We start from the raw sequence: 23,555 nt of genomic DNA, 5'->3' as shown, positions 1-23,555 counted from the left end.
CTCCCCGGGTAAGCGCCGCTGCCCCCACCGAAGGGGACAGCTCCGCGAGAACCAAAGGCCACAGCGCTAGCCGGGGCAGAGCGGGCTTCCGCGCTCAGCCAATTCCCCCCCCCCCCCCCCCCGCCGCGGTGGCTGTAAAGGCTGCACCCGCTCACGCCATCCAGCACCCCCCCCCCCCCCGTCTGCTCCTCCCGCGCGCTGGTGTGACGGGGGACCAGGCCCCGCGCGCGCGCCAACGCCGCGGGTTAAAACGCCTGTGGCCCCTCGCGTGCCTCCCCGCAGGCTATCTCGGGGCCAGCACACGCCCCTAAAGCCAGCTGAGAATACGCCGAGCCGAGCCCGCCGCCGCCCCTGCAATCTGGGGCCGCGCTCCCCTCCCCCGCATTGCAATTCAGGAGCACACGGCCACGTCCCGCCGGGAGCATGCACGGACCCCCTCCCCCCGCCGCCGCCGCCGCCGCCCATGTCTGGAAGGCGGCGGCGGCAGGCAGGAGCCTCCTCCCGCCCGCCCGGCAGCGGCTCCGAGGGCTGAATCCAAGAGGTCCCGGCTCCCGCGCCATCCCCTCCCCCACGTCTCTCGCGCTCCAGGCCGCCGCTGCTCGCAAACCCATCAACCAGCCCGCGCGGCGGCGGCTAGCTCCGCCCCTTCCCCCCGACTCCTCCTCCTCCTCCTCCGCTCCGCCTCCCCGCGGCCCCGGCTGCCCGACCGACGCGCCTGGCGGCCAATGCCAGGGCAGCACCGCTCCAGCCTCCACCCCTGCTGCTGCAGGCCAATCGGGTGCCAGCGGAGGGGTGGCTTAGCAATGCTCACACCCTCCCCCTGGGCTTATTGAGAGTTAAATCAAGAAATTTCAGTTCAGAGAGAGAAGAAGAGAAAGAAAGAAGGAAAGAAAGAAAGAGAGAGACACGAGGAGGGAGAAGGGCAGGGGACGCGCTGTAGCTTCCTTCCATCACTAAAGCAATAACCGATTAGGATTTCCTTTGGCGCCTGTCACGCCAGGTGATGCAAAGAAGGAGAGAGCAGCATCAACCAGCCCAACTCTGACATTTCTAATAAGAACTTACAGACTTAACATGCCCGCCTCTCTACACTGAGGAGACAGGAATGGAAAATGTGTGCAGTGTAGAGTGGAAAATACCCCTGATCTAAAGAAGTGCACTGGGTTTTGTGCTTGCTGCTTGGTTGTGGTGGTGTGTGCACGTTAAGCCCCAGAAGGATCGTCGCCGGAGAGAAATGAAACGTGGAGAGGATGACTAACGACAGAACTGTGAATTTGTTCTCTGGAGTTGCTAATTTCCCACCCCGAAGCAACACATTTCGCAAAGAGCAAGCGTTTGGCTGCTGCTGATTTCTCCAAAACTGGTGGTTTAGCAGATGCTTTGTGCTGTATGTGTTGGATCAGCTCCTTGCTGAGCCGCAGCAGACCGGCAAAGGTAGACAACCAGTGTAAGTGCAAAGTTACACATGCACCGTGTCTCTGATTTTTTTTTTAAAAAAAAATACTAAATATATTTATCTAGGAAGAGAATCTGTGTTTCTGATTCAGTTGCTGTTCGTGGCAAAGGTTCACCTACTCGGCTGTCTCTGCATCCCTACCTGCATCACTCTGCTGGAAGTGATCACAGGCATCAGCTACCGTGCAGCTTTAATGCAGATAAGATGTAGTGCTTAGGCGCTGACCAATTCCACTAAAGTATGTAGGTGCCTGGAGCCTTGCACCATTTAATTTGGGGTAAATAGAGCATTTAGGCGGAAGTCTTTTTTTTTTTTTACCTGCATTATCAGTCTGCAGTATTTATGTGTGAGAGCTGCTAATAACATCCTGAGGGGAGATCAGTGTCAGTGGTGAAAGACTGCACCTTTTCCCCTCCTCCTGTGATCAGAACATATTTTTTTCTGCATGCTCTTTGCAAACATTTAGGTTGCTTCTAAGTTGCATTTTGAATCCCCAATCCCTCTGATTTAGATTGTTTTAAAAATCAAATAAAGTTTAAACATAAGGTGAAGTATCCAACATCTGGAGACGAGACACCGAGTTTACTGTATAAGAAACTGTGAGTCCTGTTATTGTCTCCGTAGTTAATAGGGATTTGAAGTAGCCAGTGACGACTGCTGCTGCAGCATGTCCGGGTGCTTATTTCCCAGTACGATAGCAATAGTGGGGTATGCAAGGCAAGAAAAATCTGGTTAGCAAAAAAACAAAACAAAACAAAAAAACCCTGCACGGAAGGAAACAACAAATTACGATTGGCAGCTGACATTGCAGTTAGCACAGAATCCTAGAGAAGCACAGCAAGGTTTTTCACTAGCACCAAATGGCTGGGTGGAGGGGGGATTGCACATTACTGATTATTACACCAAGTGCTAAGAAACGATTTGGAAAGTACGTGTTGAAACTGTAGCTGCCTTTTAGTACGGCAAATAGTTAATGCCATTCTCGGTATGTGCAACTAACGGGATATTGGTGCATTCGTCCGGGATTGCTTGTAAAAGGGAGAAGCAGGAATATGTACAGTGTGCAAGTGTGCATTGTAAAAATGAGTAGTAGTTTTTCGTGGTTGTGGATTTGTTTTGGTTTTTTTGTGAAACAATAATGCTCGTCTGTGTGATTGTGTTGACAGTTGCTGTCTCCAAATAAGAAATGAGATGTAATGCATCCTGCAGTCCATGCACGCCTCCTCTTGCAAATCGTGCACCATTCCTCCTTGGAAACCTTTAAATCCTAAAATCCAGAAAAAGAGAATAAAGACATTATCATGGACCTGAGGGATTTTTACCTGTTGGCTGCTCTGATTGCCTGTTTAAGGCTGGATTCAGCTATAGCTCAAGAACTTATTTACACTATTAGAGAGGAGCTGCCTGAAAATGTACCCATAGGAAACATACCAAAGGATCTGAACATTTCTCACATCAATGCTGCCACAGGGACCAGCACCAGCCTTGTCTACAGACTGGTTTCTAAAGCAGGGGATGCCCCTTTGGTCAAAGTGTCCAGCACCACCGGGGAAATCTTCACCACCTCTAATAGAATAGACAGAGAAAAACTCTGTGCTGGAGCCTCCTATGCTGAAGAAAATGAGTGTTTTTTTGAACTTGAAGTGGTGATTCTCCCCAATGACTTTTTTAGGCTGATCAAAATAAAAATAATTGTAAAAGATACCAATGACAATGCACCTATGTTTCCATCCCCTGTCATCAATATTTCCATACCTGAAAACACATTGATCAATAGTCGCTTTCCAATTCCATCAGCAACTGATCCTGACACTGGTTTCAATGGTGTACAGCACTATGAATTGTTAAATGGGCAGAATGTCTTCGGACTGGATATTGTTGAAACTCCGGAAGGAGAGAAATGGCCTCAACTGATTGTACAGCAAAATTTGGATAGAGAGCAGAAGGACACCTATGTGATGAAAATCAAAGTAGAGGATGGAGGAACCCCTCAGAAATCCAGCACAGCCATACTGCAAGTCACAGTAAGTGATGTCAATGATAACAGGCCAGTTTTTAAAGAGAGTCAGGTGGAGGTTCACATACCAGAGAATGCCCCAGTTGGCACCTCTGTAATTCAGCTTCATGCTACAGATGCAGATGTAGGAAGCAATGCAGAAATCAGATATATTTTTGGTGCTCAAGTTGCCCCTGCAACCAAAAGGCTCTTTGCTTTAAATAACACAACAGGGCTGATTACAGTTCAGAGGTCCTTAGATCGAGAAGAGACTGCTATTCACAAAGTGACAGTTCTGGCCAGTGACGGTAGCTCTACTCCTGCTCGGGCAACTGTTACTATCAATGTCACTGATGTAAATGATAACCCTCCTAACATAGACCTCAGGTACATTATAAGTCCCATCAATGGCACAGTATACTTATCTGAGAAAGATCCTGTCAATACAAAGATTGCCCTAATTACAGTTTCAGATAAGGACACTGATGTGAATGGCAAAGTGATCTGTTTCATTGAGAGAGAGGTCCCATTTCACTTGAAGGCAGTTTATGACAACCAGTATTTGTTAGAGACCTCTTCCTTGTTGGACTATGAGGGCACCAAAGAATTCAGCTTTAAAATTGTTGCCTCTGATTCTGGCAAGCCCAGTTTGAACCAGACTGCCCTGGTAAGAGTTAAACTGGAGGATGAAAATGACAACCCTCCAATTTTCAGCCAGCCTGTAATTGAGCTGTCAGTTTCTGAAAACAACCGTCGTGGTCTATACTTAACAACTATTAGTGCCACAGATGAAGACAGTGGGAAAAATGCAGACATTGTTTATCAGCTTGGCCCTAATGCCTCCTTTTTCGATCTGGATCGAAAGACGGGAGTTTTGACAGCCTCCAGAGTTTTTGATAGAGAAGAGCAAGAACGTTTCATTTTCACTGTAACAGCAAGGGACAACGGCACCCCTCCTCTGCAGAGTCAAGCGGCTGTAATTGTTACTGTGCTGGATGAAAATGACAATAGTCCTAAATTTACTCATAATCACTTTCAGTTTTTTGTATCTGAGAACTTACCAAAGTATAGTACTGTGGGAGTGATCACAGTGACCGATGCAGATGCAGGGGAAAATAAAGCAGTGACCCTTTCCATCCTGAATGATAATGAGAACTTTGTGCTGGATCCTTACTCTGGAGTTATAAAGTCCAATGTTTCTTTTGATCGAGAACAGCAGAGTTCGTACACCTTTGATGTCAAGGCCATTGATGGAGGACAACCTCCTCGCTCTTCGACAGCAAAAGTAACAATAAATGTCATGGATGTTAATGATAACAGCCCAGTTGTCATATACCCACCTTCTAATACTTCTTTTAAGTTGGTGCCACTCTCAGCAATCCCAGGCTCTGTTGTAGCAGAAGTATTTGCTGTGGATATAGACACTGGAATGAATGCTGAACTTAAATATACAATTGTAAGTGGAAATAACAAAGGTTTATTTCGTATTGATCCAGTGACAGGTAATATTACTTTGGAAGAAAAACCAGCTCCTACTGACGTGGGGCTGCATCGTTTAGTGGTCAACATAAGTGACTTGGGTTATCCTAAATCCTTGCATACTCTTGTGCTTGTATTTTTGTATGTAAATGACACTGCTGGAAATGCCTCTTATATTTATGACTTGATACGTAGGACTATGGAAACACCCTTGGACAGGAATATAGGGGACAGTAGCCAACCCTATCAAAATGAGGACTATCTTACTATCATGATTGCTATAGTGGCAGGTGCTATGGTTGTGATAGTGGTGATATTTGTTACGGTTCTGGTTCGCTGTCGACATGCCTCTAGGTTCAAAGCGGCACAAAGGAGCAAGCAAGGTGCTGAATGGATGTCTCCCAATCAGGAGAACAAACAGAACAAGAAAAAGAAAAGGAAGAAAAGGAAGTCTCCTAAAAGTTCTCTTTTGAACTTTGTTACCATTGAGGAGTCGAAACCTGATGATGCTGTTCATGAACCTATCAACGGGACAATAAGCCTTCCAGCTGAGCTGGAGGAGCAAAGTATAGGAAGATTTGACTGGGGCACAGCACCACCAACAACCTTTAAGCCTAACAGTCCTGATCTTGCTAAGCATTACAAATCTGCCTCTCCACAGTCTGCTTTTCATCTTAAACCTGACACTCCACTATCAGTGAAAAAGCATCATGTGATTCAGGAACTTCCATTGGACAATACCTTTGTTGGTGGTTGTGACACCCTTTCCAAACGCTCTTCCACTAGTTCAGATCACTTCAGTGCCTCAGAGTGCAGTTCCCAAGGAGGCTTCAAGACAAAGGGCCCCTTACACACCAGACAGGTAAATGAGCACTTTTACTGGTCTATAAGTACTGCATACAAGTGCCCAATCAACCAGTATTAAAGTGCCAGTTTGTCTTTTGTTTAGGTCTACTTTTAGCTTGGTTATAATATGGAGAGAGAGAAAAAAGACCACTTTACCATCTGTCTGGGGACTTGTAAAATGCCTCTGATATTTCACAGTTTTAAGAGTCACTGATTATTAAAAAGAACGTGCACATATACACACACATGCAAACACACACACACACTTACATGTGTGTGTGCGTAAACAACAGATCAAAAATGGAAATAAATTGTTAAAAGCCAAATTGTTTTCCCAAGAGTGTCCCAGTGTAAAGGTTACTGAAGAAGAAAAACTGTGTTTTCTAATATGCCAGATTCCACTCAAAGAGAAAATTTGACTGTTTCAGGATTAATGTGTTACTTTGGGGATATGTAAATTCACTTTTAAATTTCAAGTGAGACTGGTTTGAGTGTCTTTTATATTTCAAACTAATTTGGAATATTGTTAAGTTACTGTTGTTAAAGGGGTTCTTATTTTTTCACTTACAAAGATAGCAGAATTTCCAAGGAACTTCATCTGTGAAGCATATGGTTTGTTGGTAGGATATAACTAAGCCATAAGGAAGTCTTCCTCTGTTTTGATTTTTAATTATTTTGTTGTTATAGAGTAAAGTAGGGGGTCTAATAGAAAGTTTTTAGCATATTTTCAAAAATGGCCAAAGTATACTTTCAAAACGAATGCATTTGCTCTAAATACAACTTAATTATGCAGAAAAAAATCAGCCCATTGTACATATTTTCTCATCTTAGTTATGCATAAGTGATCTGTCGTAACTCCTTTTAAACTGTGAAATATACAATATGAAGAGGGATTAGGAAGGTGATAAACTCATATTTCAACCAAATCCAGCATTAGTTTTTCTTAGGTCTAATAATTCCTTGCTAATAAAGATTTAAATGCAGCGCTGTCTAATTTATTTCATCGATGCTTCTCTTTTGCCACTAAATTAGAATGTCAATATAGCCTGTAGATGGCACTAAGGTACTGTGTCACTCGTGCTGGCCAGGTGCCAATCCTGCAGTAGATAGGAAATGGGGGAGGGAGGATCAAAGTAGTGCTACAGCCAAAGAAACCTTTTGTTTAATCAGAGTTGCACTGGAGCAACCAGGAGTTAAATTTACGGGTTTGCAAAGCAGCTTCTTAGTGCTTAGCTTTCACTGCACCAACTTTCTAGGGTTTAGCAATCAACTTCATGTTAGTGTAGGCATTGTATTCTTCAATATATGGTGATTTGTCTGAATTTATTAGGGGTCCACAAAGTATGAATCTTTGAATGAGCAGCAGGCAAGGAACATTTAAATTTGTCTTTGCAAAGAAGATTTTGTCAGTAGCAAGTTTAGGACCAAGTAATTTCCTTGCTGTTGCATTAGCCTTATCTAAGGTGAATGTGATGTTCCCCAAACCATGTCCTGACTTTTGGGTGTCTGTAAGGTGTCATACTAACAAGACACCTCGTTTTAAACAGGCACTTACAAGGCATCTGCTATCTAGGTAATTACTTGAAAAATCCTCAATAGACTTGAAATGAGACACTGAAGAAACATTTAGAAAACTCTCCACTCAAAAATCTATCTTTCACAAGGACTTTAAAGCACTGTAAACTCTCAGAATATGTTATGCACTGCAGTAGCACTCCTGTCAGCATACATTTTTTTAAAAATGCTGATTTTCAAAACCTCCAGGGCAGAGCAGCTCTGGGTAATCTGTGTTTGTTCAGATGAGGGAATACTCTCTTCCCCCATTTTAGTTACAAAATTTGAAAACCTCCTTCTTTGGTCTTCAGAGGTGCTGATAATTTTACTTAACTTAACTGCCCATGTTCTGTTAAAAGAATCACGCTTAATCCCCTTCAGCCTCCCAAAGAAGTTAAAGAAAGTTAAACTCACCAAAATGATTTAGCTGACAGAGTCTGTCAGCACTGAACAGTGATGCTGAATGTGGGCAGAAAACCTACAGGCAACATTTTCACTTTTTTTTGTTCTTTACATTAAACAAATGTTGCTTGAGTTTTAGTAATAACACAAGTCAGTATACTCACACTCTTTTATTATGGACCTGATTCAAATCCTGTTGTAGGCAATGGAAAGATTCTCATTGACTTCCATGGACTTTGAATCAGTCTATAGAAGAGGTATAATGTTACATCGGACTGAAAATGCAACTGTATTTTATTACTCTTTTGATATAAAACATAAACAACATAAACAATTATTATAATTGAGCTTTTCCATTCATAAGCCTGATTTTTTAAAAGAGATTTTCCAGTTGATCAGTGGTACAGGAACTAAGGTTTTTGACCTTATAACATTTTCTGTTGGTTGAGTTCAGCCAACAGTGGCAGCATGAGTTAGCAGTCTGGTATTTATCTATGCTCTCTATAGTTAGGATGTATCTTTGCTACTGTTCCCTGTGACGATACAGAAATTAAATATAGTTTCATAGGTATGGGTTGTTGGGGTTTTTTAAAGCCTTGTTGATATAGAGTATGTCCTTAAAGTAGAATATAAAATTTTAAATAAAATCTTCCTTATAGAATGTTAGGTGAAAATAATGTAAGATCTGAAATGCATTTTTTTAAAGTCCTCTGTGAAAAAGTGTTTAATTCGTGCATTGTACGGTTTTCTTGCATTTAGAATTGAGGATTTCTGTATTTTATGCTAAAAAGAAATAGAAAAGCGGTCACCTGCATCTTTTGCAGAAAGTTTTTCTTTCTGTAATTTGGAAAGGGTCCATGACACATTGCAGAGAATGTTGGAATAAAAAAGGGAGAAGGTTAGGGAAATGAGAATTGTTATCATGATATATTTTCCATTAAAAATGTCATTTGAGATTATTATCCAAGATGAAAACAGATATACATTGCATTAGGTACTGCAGATAAACTAAAACACACTTATTCAGGCAAAACTCCCATTGACTTTAAGTCATCTGCTAGGACTGGGTCCCATGATAAAATCTTTCAGGACTCCTAAATTTTCAGAATATTTTGTTGGGCTTTAGCTATGTGATTGCCATCAAATCCAATGGGAATTGCTTGGCTAAACTTCTGTTCACCACTTCGAATTATGCTCGTTGGTGTTTCAAAAAGTGCCCAGAATAAAAACCAAAGCCCTCCCCAAGTGCCTATGATGCAGAACACCTGGTAGCTGCTCTGAGCAGAGCACTTTTGAATACTTGAACTTGGGAGTATCTTTTCAGAGCTAATTAACATAATTAGGAGTGTGAAAAGAATGTTACCCACTGTCAGATCTTGTTGCTCAGATTTTGTAGTCACTAATATGACCTATGAATAATACTTAAATCTATGCACTGTGTTCCGTTAGTGTTCATTTCAGTATGCCGCTGAACAAAAACATTAGCCAAAATATTAAGCCAATGCACCAAACAACTAAGTACAAAATACAGCAGAAGACAGCATGTTGCATTTTTGTGTGTGAAAGGGTTTTCTTTTATAAAAACCCTACTCAGTGTCATAATATTAACAATAGAATAAATAGTGAAATGATAGACAATGAAAGTCAAATCACCACGCTGTATTCCAATTTTACACTAATGTAACTCTGTCCCAACAAATTTGGAAGGCATTACACCACTGTAAAACTGCAGTAACGTAGGGCTAAAAACTTACATTGATGTCACAGTGAAAATTATGAGCAAAGACTTCAATTCATGAAAGCATTCCTATTCAGAATAGCACTTAAGTGTGTACTTAATTTAAAGTGCATACATATATTCCATTGAAATCAATGGATGTAAGCACAGGATCAGAGGTAGTCATCTGCTTAAATGTTATCCTAAGTTGGGGTGGACTACAGTACATGCTTAAATATTTTTCTGTATCTGGACCAAAATTAAACCCTTTCGGAAATGTGCACAATTCCACTGAATTCAATCAAGGTAAACAAGCACTGACTTTGGCCCTACATTTTCAAGCACTCAAAAGACAAAAAAATACAAAAAATTAAGGATCTCATAGTAACCTTAACTTACACACATTTCTCATATTGCATATTAAAGTATATATTTAACTGCATAACAGTAATGCAGTGTATTCTGTGGGGCCAATTCTATGCTCCTTATTCAGTCAGTGGGAGTTTTGCTGAGTAAGGCGTGAATATGAAGAATGAAGACTCGCTATTAGGAGTGAAGATCACTTAAGCTTGCTCTGTCAAATGTAATGTTTGGCATTTTTGACTTTGGAATGTTTTAAATTGTAACCTGAAGTTTTTGTATTCAGTTTCTCTGTTAATTAAGGAAAAAAAGATTAAAACACTAATGCATTTAATGTGTTCTTCCACAGTTGCAAAGTTGAAAGTGTGTGCAACTGTGGTAATCCACAGTGCAATAGCAGTACAGAATTTTTCATACCTTGTAAAGATTGCCATTACATATTCATAGCATTCCATAGTCCCGTAAATAGTATTGTTCTTAGTGACAATTTTTTACTGCAGATGCGCAAAGTTGCATTTTCTATCAACTATAATTTCATTGTTTCAATTATTTATGCTTAGGGTTATTTTATTTTTACATTAGTCCTTGGTGAGGACTAGCCACTGAGAGAACTTCAACATATAAAATTCAGCTGTTTTTGAGTTATGTATGTCTTTAAAAGACTGGAAATGCTGAAAAAGTACAGTATGTTTTTCCATCTTTGCATAGCTCAAAAATAGGATAAGATAGTTTGCTCAACTGGCTAAAAAAATTCATCTTTGAGCTGAGACTAAGCATGGAAAATTTCAGCTGAAAAGGAGAGTTTTTCAGCAAGTTAAGAGCATGTGAAAACTCACGGTTATAATGGAAATCTGAACATAATCCTAAGCTATAATACTGTTTTCAATTGTGGTACTGTAAATGCTAAGCTATAATAAGGAACATTTTGTGTATACAACTACATACGGTAAAAGCCTAGCAAGTTTCCTTTCTCTTGAAATCAGTTTTTCATGCAGAGAATTTTTGTCTGAATCACTGCAGTCTGTTCTCACCTGGATGTGCAGTGCCTAACTTTCATAAATGCTAATAAGAATCACATCACACATGGTAGAGAAAATAGGATCCTAAGAGTTTAATGCTATTGGAGTTTTGTGATACTGTTCTTTTGTATTTAGGGTCAAGAAGGGATCTTTCTAGTTACCATTTCAGATTTTCATTTTCAAAGAATCTATTCTTCTAGCAAAACCATATCAGCCACATTTTATTGACAGCAATTTTATTGTAGCTAGAGGCTTTACAGTAAGCTGTTTATTGCTGTTCCCTAACTCAGTTGACAGCAATTGGGGAATTAATTTTCTTGCCCCTGGTGTGCTTTCTTGGATATAAACAACAGATGTTAAAGATATGAAAACCGTGACCCATTTACAGTTGACAACTCTTTAAGTACACAGTTTACCTGTGTGGATTACACAGAAGTTCATATTGGGGCAGAAAACAAACATGTACAAAATTTAATGTGAGGGAATGGTAAATAATAGGTAAAATTGCTCCATGAATGCTATACTATTCATTTTCACGTTAGAGTTGTTTATCCATATATCAAGCATGTAATACATTGACACATATTTTATATATACGTATATACATACACACACGCCCATATATCTGTATCTCTATCCACACATATGCACACATTCACACACACACATATATATACAGCTCTCATTTACGAAAGTGCCTGCTCGGTGCAGTCTCATTGTGCCTGCTTACTGTGGGCCTCATCTGACCCACCTGATGTTCAATATAACTGAATATAATGTACCAGTCAGAAAGCAGTGTATTCTGAAAAATCTAGTAATAGCCATAGATAATATTTGAATTTACTTAGCATCTTACATCTAAAATCCTTTAAAACCTGAATTTATTCATTCACCTCTGAAGTGGAGCTCTCTCTGGTACTTCCTTTAGTGCAGGTGTTGATTCAATACAAACGCAGAGGGAAAAAGTGAAACTAAATCATCAATAGCATTTCCTTCTGCAGCCTTGGTTTTTCCTTTTAATTCACAGCCTGTGGTGGAATGTCTTGAGGATGATCTATAAAATCATATATGCTAGGTATAATCACTGTAGACATTTCGTTCAAGTTTTCTCTGATTTACTCAATCCCATTTACAAGAAAGATATTACCCACAGTGTAAATCATGGAAGAATTTACCCCATATCTATAGACATTGGAATATTTCTGTTAGAAATCAACATGAACGCATAATGGACCTTTTTTTTTTCTCTTGCCAGGATTCCAATCAGCAAGGAACTTAAGCACTTGTCCAAGTTAAAGCATATGACTAGTACTAACAGGGCTTAAGCACTTGCTTAAGATTTAGCATCTTGCAGAATTGTGACCTTAAGGGCTTCTCTACACACAAAAGTTGTACCGTGTTAACTATACCATTATAGTTTGAGTGATATAACCCTCTGAGTGTGGATGCAGTTATATCATTATAAAGATGCAGTAAACCAGTATAATTTCTGTATGGGAAGGGGAATAAGATAAATTTGGATAAGGCACCTTTACAGTGATATAACTGTGTCCTGTACCAGTATAACTATTTTGCTAAAAAAACTGTACCTCTAATCAAAATAGATTTTTGCTATTGTACTATACTAGTACAAAAAACGTGCAGACGAGGCTCACACCGCATGGATGTAAGTCAGATAAACATAAGGTCCATTATCTCTTTATGTCAACTTCTTATTGTCCTCATTAAGAAAGTTACACGGTGTAAATCATGGAAGAATTTGGCCCATGGTGTCAATTATCTCCATGTTTTTAAAGCGGCCTCAGTCTAACCTCTGGTTTTGGGAGCACAATGAATTGTGAGTGAAAATACATTTGGTTGTTTGATTATCCTGATTTGTAGGCATATTCAGGTAATTAGGTGTCTAAACGCTAGCAGGTTCACCTACAAAGATTGTGCCTATAATTTCCCCTTTCATTTGCTACTTCAACAATTAGCAAGGTTAGCAAGAATGAAACATTATTATAAACCTCTGTGTATCTTTGTAGTGTTTCTGCTATCATACCATATGAAAAGTGAAACTTGAATTGTTCACCCTTTGTCAGGAGATTAGCATTCTTTCAAGTTGTCATGCAGTTGCTGTAGTTTACTGTGAAGTCTCTTTGTAGTCATGTTATATTTTGCAAAATACCACACTGTACTTTGCAGTAGTAAAATCTCTGTGTCACTATTGTAGTACTGTTTTAGAATATGCATGCTCTACCTACAGGAAGAACACAATAAGCTCTCATTTACATACACTCTTAATAGTAAGAATTAAAAATTTGAGGCCAAATCTTCAGCTGGGGTAAATCAGCACAGTTTCATTTACTTCAGTAGAGTTATGCTGATTTAACCCAGCTGAGGATCTTGTCTGATATTTTTGTTTTTACAAAAAACTAGTGTGGGGGGAGCAGATGATGCTGATATAAAATATCCAAAATATAAAATAACTCTGAGTCAAATAAATGTGGGCTTGATTGAACTCCAGATTAATCCATTTTGAATTCAATCAAATGCAGTGCAGAGCACCTCCTGAAATCAGTCTACTGTATTTGTCTATCACCTTTATTGACTTCAGTGGGAGCAGGTTTTGGATAGCACCTACAAGCAGCAACAAAGACAAACATAAAAAAACCAACAACAAAGAAAACAAACATTTCTGTTGATTAATGGATGGAAGGTGAGAAATACAGAGTTTTATGTATTCATTGAAATCAATTTGTAAATTGCTCAGATGCCTGAAATGATAGGAATGTTGCAAGATTTCCAGATACCACTAAAATAGAAGATCTGACTGTCTGTCCATCAATCTATCTATCTGTCTATACATCTATCGAGGGTTTAATACTATTGTTGTTTTAAGGTGCTAAGTGCAGTCTACTTTTGTTGAAGTCAATGAGAGTTGAAATATATTATTCTGTAGAAAGTGTTCACCACAGGCCAGGGTCAGGTATTTTTATTAATATTCTTAATTGTATGATTGTGAATCTGTTCCTGAAAAGTGTGTATAAATATTTTTCTATTAGTAATAATGCTTACTTTTTAGCCTTATATAGTGATATTGTCCTTGAAATACAAATAAAACCCAAACAAAAATTCTTATTTCAGTTGTGAAAGAGATTTACCTTCAGCCTGACCCTGTTGTTAATTCATCCAGTTGGAGATTTGTTTGTTTATTTACTGACATTGTTCAAACTTCTGGAAACAAAATAACTTTGTGTATCTTAACTGTAGATGCTCATGTTGGTTACAAAAGCTATACACTCACTGGCTTCATTCTGACTTTAAAGCACAGAAAGTAGGATACCGTCACATTCTGTACTGACTTCAATATTGTGTATGAGTGTTTTGGGCCTGATCCTTCAAGCTCTCTATATATGTTAATTTCAACACTGCAGGTTCAAACCAAAAACTCTCAGTGAAGCAATAGTAACGCGTGCAGGATCTGGCTCTCTCTTTTAAAAAGCGTATGTCCATGGTGTGTATGTAGAGAAACATGAACCCACTACACAGTAACATTTGAAAAGTTCTTCTTTGTAATATGGGCCCAATCCAGTGTCCCCTCAAGTAAATGGAAAGTCTTCCATTGACTTCAATGGACATTGGATTCAGCCCTATGTGCAGTTAGTTCTCTTCCTGTAGTTAAGACCAATTGCATTCCAGTGCACTATTTTGGTTTGCTGCCTTTGTACCAGGGAGTGAGCTTCCTATGTTTTGTCTCACTGTAGATGATTCCTTGATACATTTTATGAATTTACTATCACTATAAAAAGTTTGCTATAGATTTCTGGTCTATAAATAGTAGCTTTTAGAAAAAAATACTATTCTATTTGACTATTCAGGCCATTGTGTTAAATTACTTCCCATATCTCAATTTTTGTGCGTGTGTCTGCAGCTGCCTGAATTTTCAGTAGCTTGTCGGTTTGGTTCACTTTAACCGTGTCAGAAATACAGGTCAAAATATCAGTAAAGTGTTGGTCTAGTCAGTAACAGGACTTGAAATTGCATTCAGGTTGTGACAACAGTATCCTGAAACATGCCTCATGCTGAAATCTTCAGCGTCCAGAGCAGCAAGAGGTAGACTGTGCACCAATAGTAAAGCTGTAGTCATCCCTACAGTTTTAACAACTGCCAAATAAATAAATTAATAAATGAAATCTGCATCTGTCTAAGAGATAGTAGTAAACCTCACCTGTTGAAATGTAATCTCTAATGTGTACAGGAGGTGGACTTTTCTATTTGAGATTTCATCAGTTTTTATTTCAGAAAGCTGTTAAATCTGTCAAACATTTCAGACGGAAAAGAATGCCTGCCTTTTTTTGTGTGTGTGTGTGTTTGTATGCTACAGGAGCGCAGGGCTGTCAATCACCTGAAATACAGAGTGAGACAGGATAGACATGTTGCCATGATTGGCATTTTATTTTTATTTTACAACTCCCTTTTTCTTCCTGAAACCAAGATTAGTTAAAATTTGCAATGCCTGATTATGACATGGCCTTCCTGTGAAAGTAGATGACAGGTGTGGATATGGCCAAGGAAAGTCACTTCTAATATGCCCTGGTACTGTTGTTCTTGTCTCCTGGAGGCATCCTTTTGAAAGGGGTGATTCAGTCTATGGGGTTTGTGCAGCTGTAGCCGAGCTGCGCTGTAGAACATTCAGAACTGGCCGTTCATTTAAGCTGTTAATCTATCATGGATCCTTTTCATCCTTAGCCATTATGTGAATGAGAGGTGAACATACTTGCTTTGTTTTCTTTTTCTTTTCTTTTTTTTTGTGGGGGGAGGAGGTTGTATTGATGCATTAAAGTTTACCTCATGCAGTCCATCACATTTAGAGTGATGGAGTGAGACCATTTCTACATGGATTGCCTAGCAGTCATGATGCATAGTATGGCAAAGGTGCAGTCAAGATTTTTTGGAAAGCTACTTAAATGTCATAAAAAGTAGTTTCCTTTATCCACTTCTCCTGAGTTTTTCTGGCAATTTCTGGCCACTTCTCCTGGCAATTTTGGTTGCCCTCTGTCATTAGAAGCATCAAATAATAATAACAATGTGTTGGTGTGGTCAGCTTTGTGGGATCTCGTTAAAAATCAGTGCACTGGTTACTGTCATGTGGTTCCTCAAAGCTGTATATTGCAGATGAAGAAACTGCCAAGTTACTAATTGGTTTCAGTAGATTTGAATAACTGCTGCCATTCTTGCTGTGATTATATCCTTTGCTTCTTGTTGTGATGGTATCAAAGCTATCTGAACATCTCCAAATTTTACTATTACCCAGTTTTGCTAATGTCTAGGCTTTGGCCTTCTTTTGTGCTTTAGCAGTTGAAGAAATACTTTAATCCCTTGCAGGGTACTGAGAAACTAATGGCTTGTGTAGTCTTTAAACTTCCATTGTAAATGGTATGAAAAATTGAGTCTCTTGGCAGATGCTTAAATACATCTTTCCCTTTTACTAAATTATTGTCACTATCCTTTCTTGTTTCTCTTTTTAATACTCAGAAAATGATATCGGGAGATATTTATTTTTGTAGGAAGTGTGCATGCACATATTAGAAATCTGAGATTTCCCCCCAAATGAATATGATCAGAGAAATGATACACAAATGATTATCTGTATGATCTGTGATTGCACAGTGAACTCCAAAGCATAGACTGTAATAAGTACTTTTAAGGAACTAAATGGCTTCTTTAAAATTTGAATAATAGAGTGCTTTTGGAAGAGTATTTTTATAGAATGTTGATAACGTGAAGTAAAATGCTTTCTAATCTATCTAGATATTTGTACTTGTTCCTACATTACTGTATTTTTTTTAAAAAAAATCAAATTAAAATAGAATGATTTAGGGATGCCAATGAAAGTCAGAGGGGAAAAAAAGAGAACCCAGCCCTGCAATACTTATTCTGGAAAAACTCCCATAGAAGTTTGCAGAACTGGGTTGGTTTGAAGAACTGGTCTGAGAGAATGAGGGACAGAATGAGAGAGAGAGAGAGAGAGAGAGGCCTAAAAATACTCATTATTTGTGGGCATCTCCATTTTCAGTTGCCCAGCTTGAGATAACTTGATATTGATTTCCAGAGGTGCTAACTGGTTGCTGCTCCCCTTAGTTGCATTGGAATTGTGGATGCTAAAAGTCAGACTTCTATGTTTCTCAAGGTGTGCACCCAAAATTTGAGGTATTCCTAAAGTAGTGGACAGACACTGTTGAAAATGTAGTGCTAATTAGATTAACAGAGACTGTTAATTGTGGACTGTTGTATATGCTTATTTTAATATTGACTAAACCTGATTCACTTTTAACCTAAATCTCATATGAACCTCTTCTAGGTATAATAGGCCACTAATAAGGGCAGGCTACTAGTATGATCTGGTAAGGTAACTCCCCTGAATCACTTTCTTTCAGAATATTTAACACCTAACATGTATGCCAGAAATGTTTGGATTTTGGAGTTTGAAATGTTGCTATTTTTGGAGAGCTATGAAATATTTATTTTGAAGTAGCCTGCTGGAATCCATTGGCTAGTTCTGTAGCCATACTATATTTGTGATAGTTGAGGCAGGTACACAAAATATCTCATTAATGTTTCTTGGACAGACTCTGTTGATACCACACTGGCAGAGGGCACCATCCATGGTAGGTCTAGTGTCTTGCTGAGATTTATGAAAGAGGATTGATTCAGAAAACAAACAAGCAAACAAAAATATAAACAACCACAAAGCAGGACTGTACAAACTGAGGTTTAATAAGTGGACAGTACTTGAATTCAAGAGTTTGCAAGGAAGATTGCGATGAAATCTGAAAACACTTATGAAACCATATGGCTGTCGTTTGGCTAAAAACTCAGTGTGGATGTCTGAACTTGCAGGAAACAAAATAGGTATGTTAATAAGAAAGCTGGCAGTGCTTATATGATACAAAGGATGACACTGACTCTTGAGTCTGCTTGTTTAAAACAGTATGTTGAAAACTTAATAGTACAGCTTCATAAGATCCCTCATGGGACACTTTGTATATGGCACACATCACAGATGGCAACAAAAAGGGCTTACCTTGTCTGGAGCTGATTTCTGATGTCCGTCTGTGTCATAAGCAAGTGACAGAAGCAATTTTTGCATTTGGAATTTAGGCCCAGTAAAGCTTTCAGTCTGTGAATTAATTTAGAAGGAAATGACTCACATTGGAAACCTTTTCTATGTTTGGTTACATTTACTTGCTACTCTTGTGCCATTCCAGGTATTTTGCTAATGCTCTCACATTTTGGGCTCAGTGCAAGCCTAGTGAAAGAATGCAGTGTAACTAAAGCCCATATTCAAAGAGTCCCTAGCTACCATAGAGCCTGTGTAGCCAACTCCCTGCGTCCCCCATTATAGGGGATGATTCTAGGTTTGCCAACTTGCTGATTGCAGAAAACCAATCACCCTTGCTTTGCCCCTTTCGCGAGGCCCGGCCCCTGCCATGGGGACTCGGCGTGCTGACCCTGCCCTGAGTGCTGGCTCTGCAGCTCCCATTGGCTGGGAACCATGGCCAATGAGAGCTGTGGTGGTAGCGCCTGTGGCCGGGGGCAGCGTGCGGAGCTGCCTGGCCACGCTTCCACCTAGGAGCTGGAGGGAAATGCTGGCTGCTTCGTGGAGCCTTGTGGAGCCAGATAGGGAGTCTGCCTTATCCCCACTGCGCTGCTGACCACACTTTTAACAGACTGGTCAGCAGGGCTGACTGGAGACGCCAGGGTCCCTTTTTGACGGGACATTCCGGTCGAAAACCCTAAATGATTTGTGAGCAGGAGGAGAGGGCATGTCTAGAGTACTGTTTCTGCTACTAATGAAATTTGTGACCTGCCAGTTGTTACTTGTTGGACATCTCTTTTGGAACCATAGCCAGTAAGCATAGTGTAAAGCAGCCTCAAGATTGCTCTCCATTATGCCAGGGCTGAAGGTAGCACAAAACCAATCTCAGAGTAAGGCAGCTACTTTGGATACTTTGTGATCTTCTCCAAAGCAGCACCCAGCAGACACCGGTCCCAGCTGAGAATCCAGGCCAAAATATCTAGGGTAGTTCTTTTGGAAGGCCTAAATTAATCATATTCCTTTTTAAACAATTGAAACATAATTCTGTCCTAATTTTCAAAGCTTTAAGGGTTTTTTGCATGTTGTGATTTCTTAGTGGGCTTTCATTACTTTTGCATCTATACAGTTCCACAGATAATGACAGGCCCTCAAAACCTGCAGAACATTGCATGTAACATTGCTTCTGCTGCTATTTACCACTTCATTAGCTTTTTCAATAGTGAAGATAAGTTAGCATTTTGTCATGAAATTTGAATTGCCAACTTTTCTGACTGAAACACATGAACCAAGGTATAATAACTCTCACAAAGTGCATTAATGCTTGCACAAGCAGATGCAATCCCCTAAAAAAAGAAAATTTGTGGGGTTTTTTTTGTGATGGTGAAGCCAATTTTTTTTGACATTTTCTCCAGCAAATTTTGCTGCTTTGCAGAACATCTGAAAGTACAATAGGAGACATTTAGCTCTTGTCTAAATGGGAGCAAATCAACTGACTGCAATTAACTTGATCAGAGCTACATTTGTCCATACGGTTCACACGTTACACTTTAAATGTAACTGAACCACCAGACCAGTTTCAGTGTGATTTTTGTCTTAAAGTTATCAGGCCAGATTCTCATCAACACTAAGGACTTTTTACATCACAGGAAAGTGTGCCCAACTGTGATTGATACCCACTTTAAAGCATCTTTATACTGCCAAGCAGTGGTAAAGTGGCAGTTGGCTATGACTTCACTACAGAAAAACAGTGTGACTTTATACTGTGGTAGCCATCTTAAAATAAAATAGTAGTGGAGTTGGGCACTGTGGTTTTTAACCTGTATGTAACCAGTTGAGATAAACACTAGGTGTGTAGTACTGGAGTCAGCTAGGTACACTGAGGACTTTAACTCTCAGTACCTTTCTCACATTAGCTATCTCAGTGTAAAAACACCGCCTTTTCCCCCCGTGAAGACATAGCCTTAGTGTAAATGAAAATCAGGCCTGATACCTTTAGGGCAGAATTTCATGGAATTTGGTCCCATGGTTCATGAAGTGAAATAGCATTACTTTTAAGTTATCAAATTTCTCCCCGATGACACTAGTGGCAGAATCCCTTAAAACTCCTGCCAGGCTTTCAGCACCATCTGGTATGCTGCTGATATGTTTTTCATATCAGCTTCAATGTCAATGCCATACTCTGCAAACTATTCATTGTTGCGTCAGTGACTATCGCTCCATTCAGTGAAGATAACTCATTGAACCTAAACAAATGCAATAATCTCTAATTTCACTAACAGAGGTAACTACTCATAGCCTTTCTCTTTTACACCGTCCAGAAGTTTTGCAGTTTTGACTTCTATTAAAGTTTTTTAAAGTTTGGTGATGGTTAGAAAAATCACTGTAAAAATAGCATCATTTTTCTCAACAGAGCTATTCCTTGTGTGCATTCAGAGTCTGTTCCGTTTGCCTTTTCTAAAAAAACAAACAGGCAAACTTATTGCTTTTAATTCTGTTAGCACACCAGCACTGTAATGGTAGAGAGAAATTTGTATCCTCTTCTGGCTCATGTATTATCAACCACATTTTTAACCAAGATCCAATTGCAAAATATTTATTACTGATCATTATGCCTGAGTTAGAACAATCCCAGTTTGATTTGCAGTGTTAGCAATTAGAGAAAAAAATGTTTACCTGTAAATAAAGCCCTTTATTGCTTCTTAGTAACGCCAGCTTCAACACAGAACTTCATGATGCCATTCTTACCATCATTTTTTTTTTTGGAGTATCATCACACTTCAAGGTTCACTAGGCCCATTCCTGACCTCACACTTGAGATTCCAAGGATTAGAAGCCTATTGATATCAATGGGAGTCTTTCCATTAACCTGAATGTGCTTTGGGTAATGGAAAGACTCCCATTGATATCAATAGGCTTTGAAACAGACCCTTTGGAAGGGCAGAATTTGGCCCACTGAACTAATCATTTTTGTGCTATTCAGCTTCAGTATCACTGATCAAAAGAGGGGTTGGTTTTTTTGCTTAGCATGAAAACATTTGGACAAGACTTTCTTCACAGTTACAGAATGAAGAAGGCAAGCAGGTCAGAATAAATGTGTTGTTTTATATCTTGTGCTTCAACTTTTCCCTTTTATTTCTCTTGTATCTCTTTGAAAAAATTCCTTTACAATATCTTATCTCTTCGCTTTTGATCTACCTCATAACCATTTTTTAAATGTAGATTCCACTTCTGAACATTCTTGGTAATTTGCTTGCCTCTTTATCCTCCACAGATGCTCCATCCATCTGAGGATCCTCTCCTTTATAACATCTTCCTTACAAAACTGCCTACAAGACAGTGAATCTGGTTCTCAGTCAGTACTTACTCAGCAGGAGACATTTCTCACTCACATTTGATACCTGCTGGCTGCTGCTTTCAATTATGGCCTATACTGGAGAGCAGAACTGTTGAAGTAACGGAATCAATGATAAAAGGAGTACTTGTGGCACCTTAGAGACTAACAAATTTATTAGAGCATATTAGAGCATAGAATCAATGATGTAATCAAACTAGTTAAGATGCTAGCAGGGTAGCTACAGGGTTCTGGGCATTGTCTAATTCCTGCCATAAGCAAAATAGTGACAAGTCCTGCTCTTGTTTTGTTGCTTTCTTAGATGGCAAAAAACTAGACATTTGTTCATTATATTGTGAATCACATCCCGGGATATTGTTGAATCTGCCCTGCAGCTAATTATCAGACAGTTGTAGGTAATGAAAATAACCTTTCCCTTCTACTAGGAATATAGTATTAACCTTGATCAAATAGATGCATTATTTTTGTGTGTTCCTGGCCCTGGTACATATGGATTTATTTGATATGAATTAATGGTACTGTTTCCCAGAATTTGAGTATTGGAGTTTTATCAGAGGAATGGGCATTTCCAGCACTGCATCTTGGCACTGAGAATGACTAGAGATGGTGGGCCTGATTCACATTTACACTAAGGCTATTTAACAATGCTCTGGTTGTGGAAAGGAGCCTTAAATAGGGTATAAACAGAATTTACCCTCGGCATGATTCTGGTCTTACACTAGTTTTCCACTAATGAAATCCTAGTTATGTCACTGATGTTGTCCTGTGTGGCAGAGTAGAATGAGACCCATAGCCTCTACACAGTTCTCCTCCTCTTTCTCAGACACCCCACAGCACACATGATATGGGAGGAAAGTTCTGTGACCCTTCTGGAGCCCTCAGAATCGCCAGCACTCATTTTTCCCCTTTGCACCATGTTACAGCCATCCTTCTTCTACTGAGGCTGTCTGATGACAGTCCTGTGGGCACTCTTGAGTGATTGCTGTTTATTAATGTGAGGTATTCTGTCTCTTTGAATAGCAAGAATGCAAGAAAAGAAGGCTAAGTCCTTTCCCTGTATGGCAATTCAGACCATGACCAGTAGGCTGGCCATTTGATGCTATTGCAATAATATTTTCACTTCAGTGCTGTATCTAACATCTAGCTCTGTTTTCTGTGTTTTGATTGTTTTATCATGGGGTTTTCCAAGTATTACATATGGCTTTAAAAGCTAGAGCTCAAATTCCACTGCTGAAGAAGCATGTGGTATCAGAGGACGAACAGTAGTACAGATCTAAGTAGTGGTGTGATTCACTAGAGCTGATGTGCAGTATAGTGAGTAGTTGTAAACAAATTGTAATAATCTCTGATGTTACATGCCACTTGTTGTCGTGCCCTACATTTTCCTCTTACACATCTCCTGCATGCAATTTCCAATTGAGATTCATTTTAATGTATGCTTAATATGTTCCTTAACATGTTCATGGCACTTTGACATTTTAAGAACAGAGGAACAGTGCCAAAACTATGGAAGAATCTTTAACCAACATACTATTTTAAATAATTCAGCACTCATAGTTTTAAGACCCAAAGGCATTTTTACATATGTAGATGTAAAGATTAGATGCATGTTTGGGGAGATCGCTGCTGTTAGACTTTAGTAAAGGACATAAGGAAGTTGTACATTTAAAACAAGCTTGTACTGGTATGAAATAGATGCCATGATTTTCTGATCATGTGTGAGAACAGAATCTCAAGTTTAGTGTAGGAGACCTGTGGTAATTTAAGGTAGTGTAACAAAACAGTGACATCCATTATTTTAAATCTGAGACCATCAGAATGTCAAATTATGCTTCTCCCATTTACTGTGGCAATGTACGTTAGAGGAGGCTTTAGAGAAATTACTTACTTGACTCTGAGGGCAAGTCTACACTATAGCACTCCATCGTCGCAGCTGCACCAATGCAACTGCGTCAGTGTACCGCATCTGGTGAATATGCGCTATGCCGGCTGGAGAACAGTCTCCCATCAGCATAGTTTCTGCCTCTTGCGGAGGTGAAGTAATTATGTCGGTCGGAGAGTGTTTCCTGACGAAAGCGCTGGTGTGGACAGCACTTAGGTTGCTGTAACTTGTGTCGCTCAAGGGGGTGTCTTTTTCACACCTCTGAGTGACGTAACTTAAGTGGTATTGTAGACCAACCCTTAGAAAAACACCAGCAAGAGGAACTTGGCTTGTCCCTTGTCTGGATTGGAGTAGCCGCCCTGATATATTAACATGAAGACAAAGGCCAAATTATGCAGTTCTTACTCA

The 23,555-nt window shown here is 39.6% G+C and overlaps 1 protein-coding gene across 7 annotated transcripts in view; it reads left to right on the top strand.

Annotated features, from left to right (window-relative positions):
• The first annotated feature begins 826 nt into the window (after positions 1–826).
• PCDH9 (protocadherin 9) overlaps positions 827–23,555 on the top strand; it is a 931,878-nt gene continuing 909,149 nt past the window's right edge. For 5 of the 7 annotated variants that reach the window (XM_043504580.1, XM_038375816.2, XM_038375807.2 and 2 more), the window contains exons 1-2: positions 828–1,447; positions 2,623–5,793. In XM_043504580.1, the coding sequence (XP_043360515.1) occupies positions 2,758–5,793 (3,036 nt within the window). In that variant the 5' untranslated portion in view covers positions 828–1,447; positions 2,623–2,757. Of the gene's footprint in view, positions 1,448–2,622; positions 5,794–21,184; positions 21,373–23,555 lie in introns of those variants that run through there. The other 2 variants (XM_043504579.1, XM_038375799.2) reach the window with 2 other exon arrangements.

This window comes from Dermochelys coriacea, chromosome 1 (genome assembly GCF_009764565.3).
Source record: "Dermochelys coriacea isolate rDerCor1 chromosome 1, rDerCor1.pri.v4, whole genome shotgun sequence".
In the NCBI taxonomy this organism is placed as follows: domain Eukaryota; kingdom Metazoa; phylum Chordata; order Testudines; family Dermochelyidae; genus Dermochelys; species Dermochelys coriacea.
Note: the sequence above shows the minus strand (reverse complement) of the source record. Positions and strands in the feature narration are given on the sequence as shown.